This window comes from Lonchura striata, chromosome 16, assembly GCF_046129695.1.
Source record: "Lonchura striata isolate bLonStr1 chromosome 16, bLonStr1.mat, whole genome shotgun sequence".
NCBI lineage: Eukaryota > Metazoa > Chordata > Aves > Passeriformes > Estrildidae > Lonchura > Lonchura striata.
In genome coordinates, this window is record NC_134618.1 from 17,618,486 (window position 1) to 17,639,650 (window position 21,165).

Consider the following 21,165-nt stretch of genomic DNA (forward strand, 5'->3'; position numbering starts at 1 on the left):
AGGTGAACAAGACACACTCAAGTATTCACAAGAAAACTTCTTTATACAAGGTGTTACAAATCTTTGGGATAGTTGGGGATTTTTATTTCTTCTGGACTGCTCTCATCATTGTTTTCACTGCTTTCAGTGGCGTCATCTGGACTGCTCACGCTGTCCTCCTCAGAGTCTTCCTTCCTTTGTGCTAGACTGGAAACATTTTTCAACATTATAAAAGCAAAATAACTTACAGTAAGTAAAACTATTATTTAAACTTAAATTAAATTCCATTACCGTGAGGAATTGACTGGCCTGTTGGGATTAGAAAATTCTTTTTCTAAGTCAACATCAAATGGATCTGGAAAAAGAAGGAAAAACTGCAGAAGATGAAAAAAGCATTTTCATAATGGTCTTCCTTCATTTTCATAGATTAATGGCAGGGAGGGAAAGGCACAGAAAGGCTAGTTCATATATCTTAGAAGTTGGCCATAGTTGTTTGAGGAGAAACTGGGGGAGATGAGAAAATAACTGAAGTCCTGCCTGCCCAGTCTAGGCTTTTCACTCTTCCCTCACCCCCTGCAAGGGGTTCTGTAGCTCTTTAGAGGTGGTCAGATTGTATAAGTAGGTTTCTAAGGCTTTGGGTAAGACAACATGGATTAAGTTCTAAAACAGTTATCTAGTTAGCTGATGTCTACTGAGAAGTGAATTACAGCCGTCCAGGTTTAGCTCTTGCTGAGTAAGGGTAGGGCTGGGCTTACTTTGGCTGAAGTAGCTGGGAAGAACTATGAGAAAAGTCAAACAAATCTTGGTTCTGCAGTTCAACCAGAAAATACATAGGAATGTAGGTGGAAGTGTGCTGTAAGTGGCATAGCTGTGTTGCCTCTTAAGAGCTGTCTTCAGTTTAATCTAACTAGTTAGGCTTCCACCAAGAGGATGGTTTAATTCAGTATCATGGCAAAGAGATAAAGGTTTAGAGCAAGTGAAGGCTATTGACCATCTTCTTACAGTATGAGCACCTTGCCTATTTTAAGGGCTTAATCATAATGAAAGGAAAATGTTAATTAGGATAATCCCTTTTCATATGTTCTTGATTATTTGCCTTTCTTTGCGCTGTCTTGAATGAGACCAAGCACTCACTGGCGAATACAGCCTGAAATACTGGGATTGCAATAAAATACTGGAAGACTTTGGAAATAAACTACTTGTACTTATTATAAATCATTTTAGTTATCTTTATAGATCTGATTTTAAAAATCTTGATTGAGGATTATATAAATATGTCTATTAAAGGTCCTTCTTAGATTTTTGTATAACTAACCTACTGTCTGACTGTATGCCTATATTTCTCTCATAGTTCCTTCTCAGTTACTAGTCTTTTTACTCATACTCTGCTTTTAACATCTGTATAAAAAACAAGGAAGTATCGTATTTTCTTATTGCTCCCATGTTTTTCAATTTGGTTAGCCGAATAAGGGTAACTGCTTTATGATTCAGCTGTGAATACTCTATGCATTAAATTGCTTTAGTTATTTTCACCCTATTTGAGTTGAAAAAAATGGGCAAACAGGTACACTTAGCATAGTATAAAGACAGAACACGTATCAGCAAAGCACTTACTTTCCACCTTTCTAATATTTTTATGAGATTTAATGCAAAGACTGTGAAGAAACTAGTTACAAAAAGGGCATGTGTAGTGTTTCTCTGTTTTTCTCTTACCTACTTCTTCGTCTTTTTTTTCTTGGACGTGGGCTAAAAAGTCCTTCTCAATGATTAGCATGTCATCCTGGCAATGACAGGCTGCATATTTTTCCAAGAGATTTTTGTTCAGGTCAATAAATGCCTTACCCCATTTAAATTTCCTTAGAAGAATGGTGGCTAGATCTGGGAATCCTGAAACAGAAAATATATTATCAGTTTTCTTCTTTACTCTGAGATTTCACTCGGCTTACGTGTTTCTAGTTCAGTATGTGCATTTATGTCAATACAAGATAAAAATGTTTTGCCAGTGTTTCTTTCAGTGTTCAAGGATTAAAACTTTTGGAAAGACTACAGATATTTTCAAATTTCAGTTTAACTTGAAACGGAATTGAATCCAAGAACTGAATCCAAGAGTAGTTCATAGCCTTCTAGAGAGTGCTACATAAAAGTATTTTGTACAGGCAATGAATGATTCAAGCTCTAGGTCCCACAGCCCTTCAGTACAAGGCCAGTTGTACGTACAGTATTTTCAGAAGATAAGATCTGTCTGCAGTATGGTAGAGCATTTCTCTTATCAAAGTTCTGTGATGAGAACAAAACATCACAAGAGGGGGCAATTTCTTTTGTTCTTACCCAGACCTCAACCTATCAACAGCCAGCTGCTACCTCTCATTAAGGCAAACTTGCCTAGGGATTAATGTTCCATCTTTTTTTTTTTTTTTTTTTTTTTTTTTTTTTTTAACAGGTTTTCTAACGTTACACACCATCCAGACAAAATGAGGATTATCAGTTTGTGTCCTGTCTAGTAGCTGACAGGAATACTCGACAGATATCTCAGTGTGACTGGTAACATGCACTTGGAAGAAGGCTAGACAATCTGATCCCAAAGTCAAAGTGATGACCCATTACTGACAGCATTACAGTTTGTCAGAAACCATCTCTTCTGATTTATTAAGGATGTAGCAATTGCTAGCACCATATTTCACATCAGATAAACTGAACCTACCAACAATGCAAAACGCTGCAGCAAAAGCTTCCACACAGGACAGCTTGCACGGCCGACCGTAGTTTACAGGATTTGCAGCCACCAAGTAAGGCAGCAACCGCAGATGACTCCCCCTCATTCTCTTAAAGGGAGTTTCTTCTAATTTGGCCCATGAGCAATCTATGACTGCAATTCCACTCTGAGCAATGACATGCCTGAAAAAAAGGAACGCCACTGTATTTGAAAAATTACCACCATTATACTGATAAAGTGAGAATTCCAACTGCTGCTTTATATTGGCAACAAACTTGCATATGTCAACCTGCTTTTGTCAATCAAAACCCATATAATTTCCAATAACCTATAACAGGGACGCAATGAGAAGGAACAGTAGCATGGTTTTCCTCCAAACATGCAAATAGCAAAAACAGGTTTACTCGTGTGTTTCAAAATGAAATGTGAATAATTCTAGGTTTAAAAATGTGACAAAAGTGTGGTTAATAGTAATGTTCACACCTTCAACTACACCGAAGTTCTGATTTAGGTTCTCTGCTAGGTTCTCTCTGCTTCTAGAGACAAATCTTTTCTCTGAGTAAGTATATAAAATTTTATAAAATTTCTGGAGGCACATTTGAAGAAAATTCTCATTTTCCGCAAAAAGTTTTCTGGTTAACAGCAACTTCGGTTGTCTAATCGAAGAACTTAAATATAAAAAACACAGTAGCTATAAGGCTGTGCTCGGAAGAAATTAACCTACAGGATGTGCACTTTCATTTTTCATTGGGATCTACAGATGCTTTCCTTATCTGACACTAGCTGTGTAAAAATGTTAAGCTGACTTGATAAAACGACTCTGTCTCATGTTCATGCATCAGTGTAACGCAATAAGAAGGTCAATTTTACTCCATATGAGTTTCAGCCATGTATCAGTGGTTAAAACGCTCTCTCTAATACAGCATCAGGACGGTATTTGAACCAAGGGCTCTCCCTCACAGTCTGCACCTCCCGCACTTCCCTCGCCGCCCCAGTTTTGCGAACAGGCATCGAGCCCCCACCTGTCAGCCGGAGAGATGTACTCCGTGGCCAGCGGACTCAGGACGACGCCCGGGAATCTCTGGCGGAGGCGCAGGGTTCGCAGCAACCCCTTCCGGGCTAATTTTCTCCCGGTGCATTTCTTGGGATCGCAGTGTCCGAGCTCCCACATGGCAAGGGGGCAGGGGAACTTGTCCTCCCGAGCGCCCCCATCCGCGGCCCTCTCGCCGTCCAGGCAAGCTGAAATCAGCAGGCGTGCATCAGTGCCCAGCGGAGACGGGCACGGCTCGGCAGGACCCCCCTTCCCTTGCCCGCGTCCCGCGGCGCCTCACGCACCTGCCAGCGCGGCCTCCGCTTCCGCCGCGAAAGTCTCGAGGCTCCGAGTCCCGCGCCGGCCCGCGCGCCGGCCGCGCTCCATGGCCGCGCTCGGCCGAGACCCCGCCCCGCGGCGCCGCGCGCTTCCGCTTCCCGCGGCGCCGGCCATGGCGGCGCGGGCGCTGCTTGTGGCGCTGGGCGCGGCGCTGGGTGCGTGCTGGGGGCCGCGGCGCGGGCGGGCGCGCCGGCGCTTGGTCCGTCCGCCGCGCCCAACTGCTCTCTCCTAGCAGGTCTCTTCGCCTCGGCGGGGAAAATGAAGATCGTGGAGGAGCCGAATACATTCGGGTACGTGGCCGACTGCTCACCGTGTCGTCCCGCGATCCATCTGCACTCGGCGAGTTCGGGTCCGTCTGCCGTTGTGCCTGCTCCAGCCCTTTTCTTCCAACGGGGATGGGGCGCCGGGCCGGGCCGCTGCCGCAGACCCCGCTGTTGGCCCGCGGGCAGCGGCCGTCAGTGTTGAGATACACAGGTAGGGGAGGATGTATGGACGCCCAGATGCATAACTCAGCCTTAAACGTTTAACTTTCCTTCTTTTGAAAGGTTGAATAACCCATTCTTGCCTCAAACAAATAGGCTGCAGCCAAAGATGTCTCCGTCTGCAGTATCAGGTATATGCAACCGTTACTTCTTTTTTCTTTTTTTTTTTTTTTTTACTACAGTTTTCATCACTTAGCAACAGTTGTTTGCAGTGCAAATAGTCTATTTCGACTTTATGCGTGCAAACCGAATTTTGCATGTGGTTTTATAAGCATCGTGGAAAATAAGCATGGGCAAATATATTTAATTTCATCAAAACCTATATTAACTTCACTGGTGGCTCCAGGTCCCGGTGCTGTTAATACTGTTTTTGTGATGGGACTATCCATACATTTTATTGTGTGTTTTTCTAGCCTGTAACACATCCTTTTGTCCCACAGTAAACACTCTGTTTTTCTTGTCGAAATCCTCAGCGTCATTATCATATAAAAGTCATCCCATCATCAAGTAGTACTTAGTACCCAAAAAGAGTTTTAAAAAAAAGCCCTACAAGTAGTCTTGGAACTAGTCAGAGGGGCTCAGTTTCACACACAGCCTCCTCAGTGTTGCAACATAAATACACCCCTTAAGCAAAATGAACAGGAATGTACAAAATTCTAGGCCACCTCTAGAGGAGACCAGATAAACACTGAAGGCAAAGACTAAGCAAAAGGGAGTAACTCTTGTCTCTCTGCTAACCTTAGGCAGAAACTTAAACCTTGTTCAGATTCAAGAAAGGGATTTTGGTATGACAACATTGAATGTGATTATGCTTAATGTTTTCTGTCACATTTTATAAACTCAAGTGTATAATTCTGCATATACTGTATGTGAAATAGTTAGAAATAGGATTCATAACAGAATGCTGAACGGGAAGATGCCAAAAGTAGTAGGAAAAAAGGACAGCACACCAGAAATCTTATATTTGTTATGGGGTCTTACACGTAGCCAAAAATTGGGAATGTATATAGAACACAAACCTAGGGCATGGAACCCTGCCTTGCACAATTATTTCTTTAGCATGGAAACTGTACTTGTTCTTTTTTTCTACAAAACAGTTGAGGTAATAGTTCTGGCAGTTTCTCTTCTACAGCATCTGCCCAGGAAAGGGAGATGTGAGTTTAATGCATTCCTTATAGATACATTCACATTTGCTGTTTTTCATTTGTGGGGAGAGCATCCTAATCACTGAGGCACAGATTTCATGTAATAGAGGAGCAAACCCTTGGGCCAAGCCCATCTCTAGAAAGAAATGTAAGATCATGCAGTCAGAAGAACACTTGGGGAAAAAGCACCTGCCTGTATCCCAGTATTCCTGTATCCCAGTGGTTAAAGCATTCTGCAGGGCGTTATTCTGGTAGTCTGACCATTGTTTAGAGGATTGTTTGTCTAGATACTTGGAACAAGTATCCATGCAATCCTGACAGTGGGGAATTATAATCTAGGATGGGATTTTAATTTATGTGCTTTGTAATCTCTTTCCTTCTTTCCTCATAAATACTTAGTAATTCCAAGGTAAATTTCCTTATACAAGAGATACTGAAATACTCCTTAAGCATGTAGTTCAGAACTTTCACCCTCTTTTTAATGACAAGTTACCTGTCTTGGATTTCTTTGATAGCAAGCCTTGTAGTCAACACTAAAAGAATATAACAACTGCTGACCTGTCTGACAGCAGAAGTTTTATCTTGTTAAATACTGCCTGGATCAGACCACGAAGGCAAATGGCAAAAAAGAATATCCAGTTTGAGAATCTCAGTGAAACTTAAATATGCAGCACTGTCAACATTTTGAACAAATGAGCTTTACTAGTATAAACTTGCAGAGTTTGGATGAATTTGGAGACAGACAGCTGCCAAGCAAGAGTTTCAGTGATTCCAATGTTAGATTTTGGCAGGATCTGCACTGATGATTCCTTTTATAGACCTGACCTCCAAATGTTTATTTTTACACAGGTTTCTCATTTTCGTTGTCAAATCAGGCTTATCTATTTCACTGGGTAGTGAGAATGAAAAATGTTCAAGATCGTGACACAATCCAGTATTAGTGCTAGAGGGAACTAACAGTAATTCATATAGAAGACAAAAATTTCCTTATGTAAAGCAGAAAATTTAATTTATCACATACTCCTTGCACTTTTGTTACCACGGTAACTTGCTTAAATTTAACTAAAACATTATTTTTCTTTTTTGTCATGCTGTAATGTTTTTAGGCCCTGCACATCTCTTTAGGCTTGCTGGCAAGTGTTTCAGTTTTGTGGAATCCACGTAAGTAATGGATTTGGATATTTGCTTGTATACCTACTAGGAATTAACTATTTTTTTTTATTCCAATCTGAAACATTTCTTATTCTCTGTTTCTTTTCTCTCCTTTTAAGGTACAAGTATGAGTTTTGTCCTTTCCATAATGTCACTCAGCATGAGCAGACTTTTCGATGGAATGCCTATAGTGGGATTTTAGGGTGAGACATTTAGACCTTTTTATGTTGTAGCTATGTTGTCAGCAGGCCATTTCATAGATTGTAAACATGAGGCAGTTTTAAAAATAAGAATCTTCCTTTGGTCAGCTTAGGTTATGGCAGTTTCCAAGGTGTTATACATAAAAAAACCCTGTCTTGAAAATTCAGATTTTTTTGTTGTTGATAAATACTAACCAGCTATTTTAGCTGGAGCATGATTAATAACTCCTGCCAACTGCAAGTGTGATATGTTCATGTGAGAAATTCAATAATGTCTAACTACAGATATTAACATAGATTTCATGGCCATTTACTATTTGCCATATTACAAAAGGAAAAGAGTGCTTTATGCCTAATGGTTGTTAAACAATATAAAAAGTTATAAAACTCTCAGTGTAGACCCAAAAAAAAGTATCCCAAATTATTTAAAGACCCTGAATCATAATACCACCAAATCATAATAGTTAAAATAAATCTAAGTATAAACCAGACCATTGCTTTTCTACATATTTTGTATATAGATATCTCTTTATTTTCGTATGCGCAAAACAGTAGGCTGGTATGTGAGGAAACTGGTACATCACCATGGTGAGGGTATCATTTGCCTTAGGACTAGCAAAAACTACACCTAGTTTTTGTAGGTGCTCTCACCAGCACTAAAAATCCCGCAATCAAACTGAGTTGCACAGGGTACTTAGCCTAATGGAATTTGTTGTGGGATTGATCTATAAACTTTATTTTACTGGACTTAAAAACAGATTTCTACCTGCAAATGGTTTGCACACTGAAATTTGATGCAAAACTCTGCTCTCAAAAAGTGCTGTTGATGTGTCCTTTATAGCAACCTGCAAACTACACCACTGCTTCCAAGGTGTTGGCTGTAGGAGATGGAAATACTGAGACAACAGAAGTGAAGTATATATACTTAAATTGAACATGGTATAAGGGTATTTTGGTTTTCTTCCTGAGGGTTCATCCTTTTGTGTCCAGTAACTTAAAACAAAATAGTGTCCTCTTTTTTCAGAATCTGGCACGAATGGGAAATTGACAACAACACATTTGTTGGAATGTGGATGAGGGAAGGAGACTCCTGTGAAACTAAGAGCAGACAGACAAAGGTATAATAACTTAGACAATGCTAATTCAGGCAGCATGACTCTACTTACACTTGTGAGACTACAAACTGAAACATTCCTATCCTGAAGAAGTCATCATTTAAGCTGTGATAGAAAACATAAATGATGAATTCCTGTGGGGACTATGTGAATGACTGGAGGAGGAAAGCTAGAATCAGGATAAAATTTGGAGGACATTTACTTAAGTATTCTCATCGGTTACTTACACCTCTGTTTTTCTTGACAGAATGGTATAATTACTACTGAAGAAATACAGTAAAGTGTGCTTTGTAATTTGTGTCAGGCAAAATAAAGAAAAAGAGCTCTTTGTTGAATTCAAGATGCCAGACTATTAAAAACATCCAGGAAAAAGGAGGGAAAATAATTCGGCAGTTAACAATAGCATGCTGAGAAGCTAAGCATGGTGTTAGAACAAGCAGCACCAGGGACATTTCAGGAAAGACTTTGAAGTGATGGAGCCTGTCTAGAGAACGGCAGTGGAGCTGTGGAAGGGTCTGGAGCACAAGTCTAACATGTAGCACCTGTCAACCAGCATCCCCAGGTCTTTTTCCACCAGGCAGCTTTCCAGCTATTCTTGCCCAAGCCTGGAACAGTGCACAGGGTTGTTATGATCCAAGTGCATTACCCAGCACTTTACCTTGTTGAATCTCTTGCAATCAACTGCCAACATAGCTGCCATGTCATGGCCAAGGTGAAAATGTTATACTCTAATGGAGTTGCCTGCCTAACATCTTTATTTCAAATAAAAGCTGCAGAAAGAATTAATATTCTTGGATGACTTTTGATATTGTAATTGAATTTTTCACTGGCATTTCAGTTTGAAGACAGAAAATATTGGTGCTGCAAATCTAAAGATGAAAACAATTCTCTGCAGTCTGGATGTGTCTTGTATTCTTAAATTAGCACATTGGTCAGAAATAAAATTGACCAATAAAATTGTGCTTATGTTAGACGAGATTCTAAAGGTGTCCTATTCACTGTCCTTTTTCTTTTCATTCTTGCTGGAAATACGGTACTTAGTAGTCCAAGGAACAGTGGTTGGTGGGGAGGGTCACTTCCCATTAGAGAAAACAATTTTCACATTTGATAAAATAAATGGATGATGTGCTTGCTATGATGCTTTTTCTGTCGGAAAAAAATTTAAAAAGGCGCTTGAAGCTTTGACATGACAGTATGTACAGAAATGCATCTCCTTGCATTGGAACACAGCAAATAGATCATCAGTGTTAGTATTGTTTCATGTAGGTATTTTTTGCTCATCTTTGTTTTTACTGATGTTTAGGTTCATCTGGTTTGTGGAAAGAGCAATAAATTGGCTTATGTGTCTGAGCCAAGTACTTGTGTTTACTCTCTGACATTTGAGACTCCTCTTGTGTGCCATCCCCACTCACTTTTAGGTAAGATTTAAAAAATACTTTGTGGAACAGCTATCCTCAGAGTGTCCATTTTTAGGTTGAGTTAGTACCTTAATAGAAATTAGTATTAAATGTTAACATATTATATGAAGCATTTTTTTAAAATGCCAGTCATTATATACATAGGTATTTCTCAAATAATTTTTTTATTTGAGATTGTATTTTTTTTTCTTTTTGTTATTCCTAGTGTAGACGCAGTGAATTTTTTTTTTTTCTTTTCTTGGAATGTAGGAATAAGCCTTGTAGTATCTGCCCATTTACTTACATTACAAAAAAGCTCCATTAGAATTACATTGAGCAAAGGAATATGAGGCCTTGGATCTTGAAGTAAGAAAAATTTGTGGTCATTCTCCAGAAATTTTAAATATGTGAAGTGCAATTTATGTGCAAGCCCACCTCTTTAAAGCAGTAGAGATGGTGTAGTGTATAGAAACATACAGTTCTTAAAACAAATATTCTTGCATTATACTAGAGGAGGAATTAACTAATGCAGGACAGTGCACCTGGTTTTACATGGTTTGACTTCCATTTTTCAGTTTATCCAACTCTGACTGAAGCACTGCAAAGGAAGTGGGATGAAGCAGAGCAGCTTCTGTACGACGAACTAATAACCGACCAGGTTTATTAATTCTTTTCAATTCTATTTGGTAAAAAAAAAAAAAAAAAAAAAAAAATCCTGTCAAATAGCCAAACCTGGCTTCTGTAGTTTCTCCTTTTGGAGTAGATGCATTTATTCTGCACTTGGCAAATAGTAATTTTCATGTTCTGTAATTGCTATATGAACTGGTAATAAAGGTTGAGGATTTGGAATGGCCAGTGCAAATTACAAGCAGAGATGAGAGTTGAATAGATTGATCTATCATCTTTTGGAAATTTTCTTTTCTAGGGTTACAAAAAAATTCTGAAAGAGATTTTTGAGGAAGCGGGACTTCTAAAAGCAACAGAAGAAAATGAAGTTGAAAAACAGAGTAAGAAAAGAACTCCGGAATTTGAAACAGTGGAAAAGTGCAGTAAGGTATAGAGCGTAATATTTACAATGTGGAATTGCCACCTTTTCGCTATATGATAGTATCAGTGGGAGAGCATTATGTAAATGCCTTTGGTGTTCAGTTGAATCTCCTCATGGGGTTTTCTTTTCTGGTTTCAATATGTAACAGCCTGCATGTAGTGTGATTCGGTATCTTTATTACAGCCCCTAAGTCAAAAACAAACCAGCAAAAATGAATGCCCAGTTAGAAGATAGGGTTATGAAAGAATTGGTGTATGCGCTTGGGTTATGAACACCGTGTAGGTAGTCTTTCTGGGGAATATCAGTCTAGAGACAGGAAGGAATTACTAGTGAAGATAAATGTGTAACCAACCTCGAGAATGTTGACACTCTTAATTATCTCGGTGGATAATTACCCAGACTTGTGGAAGAATGCACTGGCTGTTGCACAAGCAAAAGGCAGAATGGCTGTGTTTATTTCTGAATGACTCTTGTGTATGCAAACAGTTCTTCTGCAACAGAGTTGGAATGGGGAAAATAGAGGTAGAAGGTGTGCTCAGCCTAAAAGAGTGCAACCTGACCGTCAGAAAAAGAGCATGGATGGGAATTCATTCATTATAATGCAAAGAAGCAGTTGCTGTTGTCTTTTTATTCGAAAAATGTAGCAAAGACAAAACACCATGTAGTAATTCATGAATATAACCCAATAAAACCATAGTTAAGCTGAATATAAATATAAATATTTTAATATAAAAATTTAATATAATAGTATATAAATATAAATATAAATATTTTAATATAAAAATCACCATTTTGATCCCACAGGAGCTGGAACAGTCATGTGACTTTTTTTTTCACTCATTAACGAAGCAGTATTTAATAATTTCTATTTCTTTTTCTGGCGTCATCATAACTTAATTGACATAAATTGGCTGGTTTGGTAAACACAGAATCTTAAATACTTATTCTTTTGCTCTATCTTTATTCATATAATCACCAAAACACAGTAAAAAATAGGGGCTTCTCTGATTTTCTCTGCAGTATGTGGCTTTGAGTCTCAAGAGAACTAAGCAACCCCTTTCTGTAAGATAACAAACTGCTGAGAGCAAGAACATGAATTACTAGGTCAAGAGCTGAGGAGTTGATAAATTTCCAGATTGCAGAATTACAATTATTATAAAATAAGTGTAGTCCTGAAGCAAATTTAAGATTTGCTCTATGATAAAATGCTAGTTCCAGGACTGATTTTAAATAGTTGCAGAAAGCATTTCTAATTTTTATTCTTGGGCTTGAAAAAAGCTGGCTCTTCTTTTGGCAACACAGACATGTATCTTTTTCTAAAATTTGCTCTGTGTTCTTGGAAGAAGCATTTTAAGTTCTTCAAGCCAATAGGTGTAACAGCTGTGCACAGAGGCATTTTTTTCTTAAAAGCTCCCAATCTAGGTATGTATTTGAAAAGTGGGAGGGCTATTTTTAATGTATTTTCTTTCTTAGGAATACAAGCAACTTTCTGAAGAAATAAAAAATCTTAGAGTTTTATTAGGTCAGCATGGTATTGCATACAAAGGAAATTCTGGTGAGTTTTTCTGGTATCATTCTTTTCCATTGTTGTCTGCTCAGAATGTGAATACCCCAATGCTGTTTTCAGTTACAGTAACAGTTAAACAATCTGGCATATATGGAGGTAAAAATCAGTAGACAAAATTTTTAATAAATACTTAGGTTTTGAGTGCTGTGCACAAGGACTTACTTTGTCCTCAAAAAATCTGTTGATGACTTGAAATTCTAGCATTATAGAAGATTTTTGACTGCTGTTGTAACTGAAGTTTGTCTCCAGTCCTTAAGGTGACAATTTAAAAGGAAATTTATATTACATCAATAATAGCACAAATGTGTCTGTTAAGTAACTCCACTTTGTATTTTAACCACAAGGCCTGATTTCTTTCATAACACTTGAAGTTTTCTCTGTATGTTTTTGTATTGCTTTTTCCCTTTTTCAAGTTGCCTGTTTCTTTCTTGCCTCTCTTTGATTTCTGTTAGGTAAGTACCATATACCACATGCAGTTTTTAGCAGGAAAGACTAGTGCTGGCTGTGAAGGGCCACAGTTTATCTGGATTCATTCCAGACAAGTTGTTTTTTCTTTTTTTTTTTTTTTTTTTTCTGAGAGGTTTGTAGTTTGGTTTTCTGTTTGTTTGTTTGTTTTCCCTCATTCCAGACCATGATGGCCTTTATTACATGTACTATTTGTCAAAGGAGAATTTAATGTCCGGGAACACATGTATATACATAAAAACATATATTTATGTATGTACATATACACATATACATTTCTTTTACAGACTGTATGTTCAGAATTGGCACTTCAACAAAACAAAGAACCTTTGAGCTAATTAAATTAGCTTAAAATTAGTGATACACTTAATTTTTTTCTTTTTGCTTTGAGAAACTTTTCTAGGAAAAAACTCATATAAAAATTTTGTAGAACATATTATCTGCACATTTAAACTATTAACGATGTATTTTGCATATTATATTCTGCCTGTTTGGTAGTTTATTATTGCAGTAATTCTTTTAATTATTGCAGATTAGCACTCTGCAATTAAAAACAGAATTCAGTTTACTGTAGATGACTTATTTCAAAATTATTTAGTGAATTCTTTGACAAAAATGTTTTGACATTTAAAAGCCAAAATAAGTGATGTCATATTAAAAAACTAAATTTTACAGCTGGAAATACCAGTGTTGAGTATGTAAGTCATCAACTGGCAACTGCAGTGGCATCAGTTCTTACTGGGTCAAAGGATGATGAGCACCTGCATGGCAATACAGGAATTTGGAACTACACTCTCTGAAGAAACTTGGGTGGTACAGAATGTAAATTAAACTGAACATGTATTATACCACAAAGATGATTTACTTTCTTGTGAGTATTCTTGACTTTGTTTCAATTTCTGCCCTAAAGCAAACCCAATGTAGTAGAGTGAGGACACACTATTATGAGAATAGTTTGCTAGTTTCTGAAACATTTGTAACACTTTTTTGCTAAGACCAGTATTTGGCACGAACTTATAGATTCTGCGTGCCTAGTCCCAGCTTTTGCTATTTTTATTGATCAAGTGTGGTAGAAACTGGAGTGAATACAAACCAGCTCAAGACCAGTGCTGCAAGGTATTTTTAAGAAAGGTACTAAATACAGTGTTAAGAACATGCTATTTCATGTATATGCTAAAAAGTTTTCTCGGCACACTTTAGCAGAAAAAGAAACGTTTTCGGCCACAGCAGTGCAGACCACACCACTCCACCGACTCGTGTTCAAAGGTCGATGTCGTCTTTGGCTGGCAGGTTAAATGGAAGTTGGGGTCAGAATGTGACAGAAAGGTGCAATGAAATCACTGAATTGTTACAAAAGCATAGTTGTGTTGAGGAAATACCTGGCAATTCTCTGTACCTAATACGGAATAAAATGCACTCTTCCAACACAAACTCTGGAAGGAAGCATTACTGTAGCCTTCGGTGAACGCCGAGCACGCCATCTGCGGTCGCTGTGCCGCCTCCTGTGGTGCGGTTCGCGACCCCCCGAGCCCAGGGTCCTTTCGGCCTTCCCTCACGGCGGCAGCTGCGTTGAGCCGCGGCCCCGCCCGCCGAGCCCTGGCGCTTCCGTTCCGCTCGTGTGAGGCGCGGGCTGAGGAGAGGGGCCGGCGTGAGGAGAGGGGCCGGGGTGAGGAGAGGGGCCGGGGTGAGGACGGGGACCGGGGCCGGGACGCTGCGTGAGCCCTTGGCGACGCTCACGCAGGAGTCGTTGCAGGGCAAGGCGAGCCCCTTGTCTGCCCGCGGCATGGCGGGGAATGGCACGACCGCGGAGCCCGGAGGGTGGGGGACCCGTTCCCTTCTCCGGCAGCAAGGCCAGGCCGCGGTTTTGGAGCGTTAAGCCGGTCGATAGGGAGCGACCACGAGAGGCCGTCGGAGAAGGTGCTGCCTCTTAGTGTGCTAGACCCGGGGTTGTTGCTATGGTCTGTGTTCAGAGAGAAAAGAGAGACCGACAAGCGACTGGAAGCAGTTCTCTCCGGCCAGATCGTGGACTAAGACACGGTCCACGAAAGCAATGCTCCCCTTCAGCTGCTGAAGGAGAACTGAGGACGGGAGTGCGGCTGCCGTGAGGGAGCTGACAAAAGTTTGCTGGCATTCACCTGGTTAAATAAAAGCTGTAGTGGCACTGTAATGAAAAAAACTTTGTTTTCTAGTTTTTCGGCAGCCTTATCTTGCAAGTTTGATTTCTTCATGCTGTTTTCTGTGCCGGTTTTGCCGTAGTAATTTACACTGGTAGGAAAAGTTGTCGTTTCTGGATTGTGCAGGTAGGGATGAACGGGATGTATTGCAAATCAACTTGAACTTGAAAGAAAATTTTATACAACCCATTATTTTTCTATGGATCATTTTTCTTAGCAGATTGTTGTATTAAAAAATACCTAATGCAATTGTCTATGAAATTGCTGCTTAAGGTGACTTTCATTTGACATTTTAGTAGTTACAGACTATGTTCAGTTTATATTGAAGACAACTTTAAAGGAATGATTCTTTACTATGCAATTGTGCTCTGAGTTTTTTGCTTTTGTGTGTAATTCCACTCATTAATGTAGAAAATACCTTAAAGGGTGCATGCTTTCTGACAGGCAATTCCCATTTTTTCATTGTTTTCCACTTTAAATAGAAGGGGAAAACCTTGGCAGTGCTTTCTTACGGGTTTGAATTAAGGGTCACTGCCCCTTTTTGTTGTCCTAAGGCATAAATTGAGGGGGAAGCCAGCTGTCCCTATTTTGTTTCATCACTGGAGAGATTTAAAGTGAGCAACACCCCTCTTTTCCCAATATTTTAGGGGATTAAATTAAAGGACAGGAGCCATTTATTAGCCATTGCATCAGTTTAAATGGAGGTAAATGCCTAATTTCCTTGTTTTAAGGGATTCATGTGATGGAAGCTCTGTCTTTTTCAGCATATTAAGGATTTAAAACTACATTTCAGGGCACTTCTATCTGCCCTGGAACTAAATATCTCAGACAAGGGCAAGCCAGGCCTGTAGTAAACCCTGATGCTGCCCAGGAATCTATTATTTTTCTTATTTTTATTTATAATATAGATAGCCCTAATTAGAGGTCCCAAGGAGACTTGGACCATTCATATCATTAGTATTGTTCTCCACCCTGTCATGTCCTGTCCTGTCCTGTGTCTGCACATATCTGTCCTGGAGCTGCTCTGCCCTGCTGCATAGCCTGCAATAGAACAAGTCCTTGCAGGGTAATGCAGGGTGTAGTTGGGCTCTAGATTATATTAGTAGGTTGACGTAACATGTTTGTTGCTGTTAAGTTGTCCTGCAGCTGTTTGACATTAGTCCTAACTTTCTTTCAGATTCAGATGGTCTCAATTCATAGCAGACCGCTCCATCCCCATTCAGCAGGTTTCCTTGAGAAGGTCAGTCACTGTTTGTTTTTGCAGGGGAAGCAAACACAAGTGTTATAGCACTGTTCTTTGTCCTTAGTTTTATGAAGTTATGTGGGATAGCAGCAGTCACACTGAAGTGGGTGAGGTGAGCATTGAGCAGCAGACAGAAGCAGTTGTTTTTGCTCAGTTTGCAGTTTCTGGGTAAACTCTAAGCATCCACTATTGTTTTTTTTTAGAATTTTAGGCAGTCTTCTTGCAATATGTTTCTGGTCCCAGATGTCTGAGGCCAGGTGGGTAGAAGCCTCAGGTATGGGTGGGCATACTTGTCAGGTTAGGGTGGTGGTGTTTTCACAGTATCTCAGTGTGGTATTTTTTGCTTTGTTTCTTTGCAGGTGCTGTCCACTGCCCTAGGTGTGTGAAGGAACAGAGGTGAGTGGGTGAGTCGGCATTTAGGCAGAGTGACTCATAAGTGACTGTTATGCAGCAGCATGCTAAGCTTGTACTTTTTCGTTTTGCAGGTATCTTCCGGGCAGCCTGTGGAGTTGAATCAAGATTTCAGATGAGCTTGGGCAGTGGTGTGTCAGAGTTCTGGGGATTCCTCTTTTGGAGGGTGCTAGTTGCATTTTCTGCTTTGTCTTAGGTACCGTGAGGTGGCGCGTAGTTGAAGTTTGGAAACAGCAGCACCAAAGCAGATGTAGAGAATGTCTCGTCGTCCATGTCAAACTGACATTGGGTTCTGTCCAGTCGTCTTGCAAAAGCTAAGTGCTGGTGCCAATAGGTGGGAGAAGGGGAAAAGCCATTACTGTCACAGGAGGCAATTTGATGTTAGCTTAGAGGAGAGGTCCATAGTGGGACGGGCCCCTCGGAAGCAAAGGGGGAGAGGGTTTCTCCTCAGCCTCACCAGAGTCTTCACTGGGCAGGACAGTTTTGATCCATCTCCACATTCTCACGAGGTTTGCGTTGGCAGTCTTCATCAACTCTTGACGTCGTCATGGATCTTTTCACCCAAGGAGCCCGCCTTCAGGTCTGCAGCTATAGCCATGGTCACCCTCTAGTCATTGCTTTCTTCTCTAGGCCTACTGAGCTTCTTAGGCTTCTTCTTAAATGCTTTGGCACTAACATCTTGAAAGGAGTTACATTTCATCATCATGTGCTATTGCCGTAGGGCTTTCTTTCCTTTGGCATCATCAGCCCATGGCTCATTTTGGGCTAGGAATCTTGGGTCCATAAGGTGAAACTGCCAGGCAGTTTCCACTTGTGTCTGTGTTATGGTGTCCGTGTCTGTGTTATGGTGTCTGTGTCCATTGATTTCTGTGTCATAGGCCTTTGTTACATCTCCATGCTTTAGCAGCATCATTCTATGCCGTATTGGCCGTATTCTACTCACGCACCATCCCGGATATCACTTATTCCGGCATCTTTGCAGTTTTACTTTTTGGGGCAGGAAGAAGTACATGAGATGTTCTCATCCATCTTCCTTCTCACCTTTGGTAGTGCCTTCTCATCCCGTGCCATTCTCTTGGTCTTCCATAGGGAGCATATTAGACCCTCATCACGTAACTGCAGTAGTTCTGTAGCTTCCACCTTCTCAAAGGGTATAGGGCTCAGGAGAGTTATGTCAAATCCTCACTTATATTGTATCTCTGTTGGCTTATATTGTATGTACTTATGCTCTGTGTACCTATGTTGGCTTATATTGCGCGTACTCACATTGTATGTACCTATCTTGTTTATGTTGTATGCGCCTCTGTTGTGCCAATCATGATAGGAGCTGCCCTGCCTGGGCACGTAGTCATGCTTAGGTAGAGCATTTATAAGACTTTGCAATTCATCTGTCTTCTATGGGGTTTTGGGTACAAAAATTTTGGGCCCGGAGTGGGAATAGCTCCTAGCTGTCAGATAGTCAGTTGTTGACCGCCTCCCATTGTCTCGCAGGTCCCCGTGTCCCTACATGTTTTCCTGGAGTCTACCATTTGACATTGAGGAGCTGCAGTCAGATGATGTGTTGAAGGATATTCTTCAGCGTAGTGTTTCAAGTAAGGGTGGCAGTCAGTGTGTAAACAGAAGAGTGTGTGAGAGAGTGTGATTGTCTGTGAGAGTTTGTGTGTGCTCGTGTCTGCAGGTCTGAGAGTATGTTGACCGGTTCTAACGTTGTGTGTGTGATTTTGCCATTCAGGCTTTTTAACTAATTTTTAAATTTAGAATAAAAAATCCCCAGCTGTGGTTTTTTTTTTTTTCTTCTCCCCCAGATGGGGTTTTTTTTTCCCTCGGTCCTGGCCAGTCTGCGAGCGACGTTCATTGCCAAAGTTTGGATACGGGCCGGCCCAGAACAGGGGTTTTTGTCAGGCAGGAGGATTTTTTGGAGGTTCCCGAGAGCCACGTTCCCAAGGAACAATGATTGCTGGGGTGTAACGGAGCAGTTGAGATGAGAGCAATGGTGAGTTTGTAACGTGAAGAAGGTGCTCGTGGTGGATGAGTATTGTTTTGTGTGTGTAATCTTTGTTTTGGGTTTCCTCTAACAATAAAACAAAATGTAATTAAAATAGAAAAAAGATCATATTGTGTTAATGTGTTTGGTTTTTATTGCCCTGTGTTGTTCTGTATTTGCATTTGTTGCTGCATTTCTATGTATTGCTCTGTATTTATGCATGTATATGGATAGTATCTGTGCTTTCATTTGTATCCATTGTTTCCATTTGTTTCGATGAAGTATAAATAAAAAAATTCATTCAATAAAGTTGAATAAACCCTAGTAATGATGCCCCTGCTCCCTCACCTTCTGGCTTTGGCTCCTGTCTTTCTTTGGTGTGGTTTAGTAATTTTTTTTTCATTGTATTTCTTCCATTACTTCTCATCTTACTTTTCTATCTCTGACTTCATTTATGTCTGTCCCTAACTCTGTGTTTCTATTTCTCACTGTTTCTAACTCTGTCTCTCTACTTCTCTATTTCCTTATATTTCTTTTTCCTTCTTCCCTCCCTCCCTCCTCCTTCTTCCTTTCCATTTCCAACTATTTATTTTTCTCTCTATAGTTGATACTTTACTCTTTATTTCTTTTTCTCTCTAACTTTAACTCCTTTTTTTTCCTTTTTTTCACTCTCACTCTTTCACTGTAATCCTTCTCATTTTTCACTCTCTTTCTTTTTTCACTTTGTCACTGTTTTCCTAGTTCTTTTTTTCCAATCTCTCTTTTTCTCTCCAGCTTCAACTTTTTTTTAACCCTTTGTTTCTCTCTGTTTCTACCTTTATTTCTAACTCTGCTTTCCTTTCTAGCTTTAAGAAACCAGCAGTAAGAGCTTTCAGGCTCCCTGGGAGTAAAAAAAACAAACAAACAAACAAAAAAAAAAAACAAACCAAACAAAAAAATCAAAAAACACAAACAAAAAAAACAAACAACAAAAAAAAGCACAAAACAAAAAAACCTTTAAAAAATTATTTAAAGAAAATTACTTGCTCCCCAGGAGCCTGAAATTTTCTACTGCTGCACCAGACATGCAGTTTTTCATCTTTTTGCTAACAGATATAGGGCCCCTAATTAGCAATATAGCTGGCAGGTAGCAATAGCAATATCCAGCAACCATGGCACCAGTACTCCCATCAACCCCACCAGTCAAATAATGATACAACCAAGAGTTAATCACATTGAAACGTAAATTTTAAGGGATTTAGAGGTTTTAGAGGAGCTAAGATTTTAGTTAGAGACAAGCTTCACTAGAGTTAATTAAAATAAATGAGTAGGCCTTCAAGAAGTTAAGACTTAGTAGTTAACTAGTAATTGATTGCTTGTTAGCACAATGTTTAGTTAGCTGGCTTTATAACAAAGAATACAGAAACTGACAAATAGCTTTTCCAAACATAAGACTATTGTAGGCCTCCTCTGTTCTGAAACCAAGTGAAGACAATGAATGGGAGTTCTGCCAAGAGTTCATTCGTCATATTTCATTGAAAAGGTAGAAAGGCCAGAACGAGGCAGGCTTCATTAACTTCCTTATTTTGGGACCCACCCCCATGAAAGGGACCACTGACTAATTTCAGGGACCAAACTTCATGCTTAATAGCTTTTGAAATGATTAGCATACGAAGTGAGGAATGGGATGTACCAAAATGATGAATATGCATTTGGACATGCAGGAATGTAGGAAAATCTGTCTGGGAATGGGTAGTAGTTTTGAAAATCATGCCCTAGCCTTTTTCTCTAGGAACGAACCAAGCAAGTGCCCTGAAACCAGTGGAGCAGCTGCAGGGGCTGAAGGGAACAGAAAGGGCTCCCCGGCACCTTTTGCCTCCGTTCTCTGCCATTCCCCAAAAGGCGTTGCAGTCCCAGAAGAGGAGTTTGTCATGCAGCCTGCCAAAATAAAGACCTGTAAAATCCTAGCTCTGCCTTTTCTTTAACGCGTTTTTACTTCCTATTTATGTCATTACAGAAAGCAAGGAAAGAATAAATGTGACTTGTTCCCATTCCTGCTCCGTGTAGGCATTTTTAAAGGCTGCTGTACTTCTATCCTCTTTTTCCACTCCAAGCTTGACTTTTCCCCTCCTTTTTCGAGGTCTGCTGCTTTGGGTGTCCCAAGGAGGGCTGGGTTCCTCAGCAGGGATCTTAGGAGTTGGTGCTGATTCTGCTTTTTCCGAAGGTGTATAAAAGTGTGCTACCAAAAGGACTGTTTTCTCCAGGGGAAAGCTTTCTCTCAATGGCCATCAATGCATGTATGTGTTTTAATTGTGTAACCAGATGGATTAAGAAAAGCCAACACCCGTAGCAGATTTCTGTTGGATCTGTGTCTGTGAGGAGTGGGCTGTGTGCTGGAGACGGAGAGACGCTGTTGGAGGGCGGCAACAGCGGCAGGTGTGAGCTGTGAGGATGAGGAGGGCTCAGAGCAGCCCCAGGTGTGAGCTGTGAGGTTGAGGAGGAGGGGGCGGCTCCTGCCGGGGGGAGGTTGTTTTAGGGCGAGGGTTTGCCTCTGCTGGCTTTAGCACGGAGCTGCTGGAGAAGAGGAGTTTATGGGGAGCTCCTGGGGCTGTCTCCTGGAAGGACGGTGGGTGCTTTGGACAGGGTCCGGGGAATCCCCTGGATACACACTTGGATACGTGGAACATTGCCCAAAGGAGGAGCTGAGGGACAAACCTTTGTGCCGAGAAGCAGCAGCCAAGC

General features: G+C 40.4%; 2 protein-coding genes across 11 annotated transcripts; one reads left to right on the forward strand and one right to left on the reverse strand.

The window, feature by feature from the left end:
• Positions 1-22: 22 nt before the first annotated feature.
• On the reverse strand, positions 23-4,123 carry TSR3 (TSR3 ribosome maturation factor). Its single transcript, XM_021543823.3, has 6 exons — positions 4,028-4,123; positions 3,715-3,931; positions 2,681-2,874; positions 1,693-1,866; positions 271-334; positions 23-186 (listed from the first exon to the last, which is right to left on the reverse strand). The coding sequence occupies exons 1-6, from the start codon at positions 4,107-4,109 to the stop codon at positions 54-56; spliced, it is 864 nt and encodes a 287-aa protein (XP_021399498.1). The 5' UTR covers positions 4,110-4,123; the 3' UTR covers positions 23-53.
• Positions 4,124-4,142: 19 nt separating this feature from the next.
• On the forward strand, positions 4,143-20,474 carry GNPTG (N-acetylglucosamine-1-phosphate transferase subunit gamma). 10 transcript variants are annotated; one of them, XM_077786931.1, is made up of 18 exons: positions 4,143-4,216; positions 4,297-4,351; positions 4,607-4,674; positions 6,795-6,849; positions 6,960-7,043; positions 8,065-8,158; positions 9,459-9,573; positions 10,128-10,210; positions 10,478-10,606; positions 12,074-12,155; positions 13,308-14,334; positions 15,984-16,046; positions 16,409-16,445; positions 16,535-16,626; positions 16,937-17,040; positions 17,952-18,052; positions 18,266-18,453; positions 20,216-20,474. In XM_077786931.1, the coding sequence occupies exons 1-11, from the start codon at positions 4,174-4,176 to the stop codon at positions 13,430-13,432; spliced, it is 933 nt and encodes a 310-aa protein (XP_077643057.1). In that variant the 5' UTR covers positions 4,143-4,173; the 3' UTR covers positions 13,433-14,334; positions 15,984-16,046; positions 16,409-16,445; positions 16,535-16,626; positions 16,937-17,040; positions 17,952-18,052; positions 18,266-18,453; positions 20,216-20,474. The 10 variants fall into 10 exon arrangements, with proteins under 10 accessions (XP_077643057.1, XP_077643056.1, XP_077643052.1 ...); XM_077786930.1 differs by lacking the exon at positions 16,937-17,040 and having other exon boundaries at positions 16,535-16,591; XM_077786926.1 differs by lacking the exons at positions 16,535-16,626; positions 16,937-17,040 and adding an exon at positions 16,657-16,794.
• Positions 20,475-21,165: the final 691 nt, after the last annotated feature.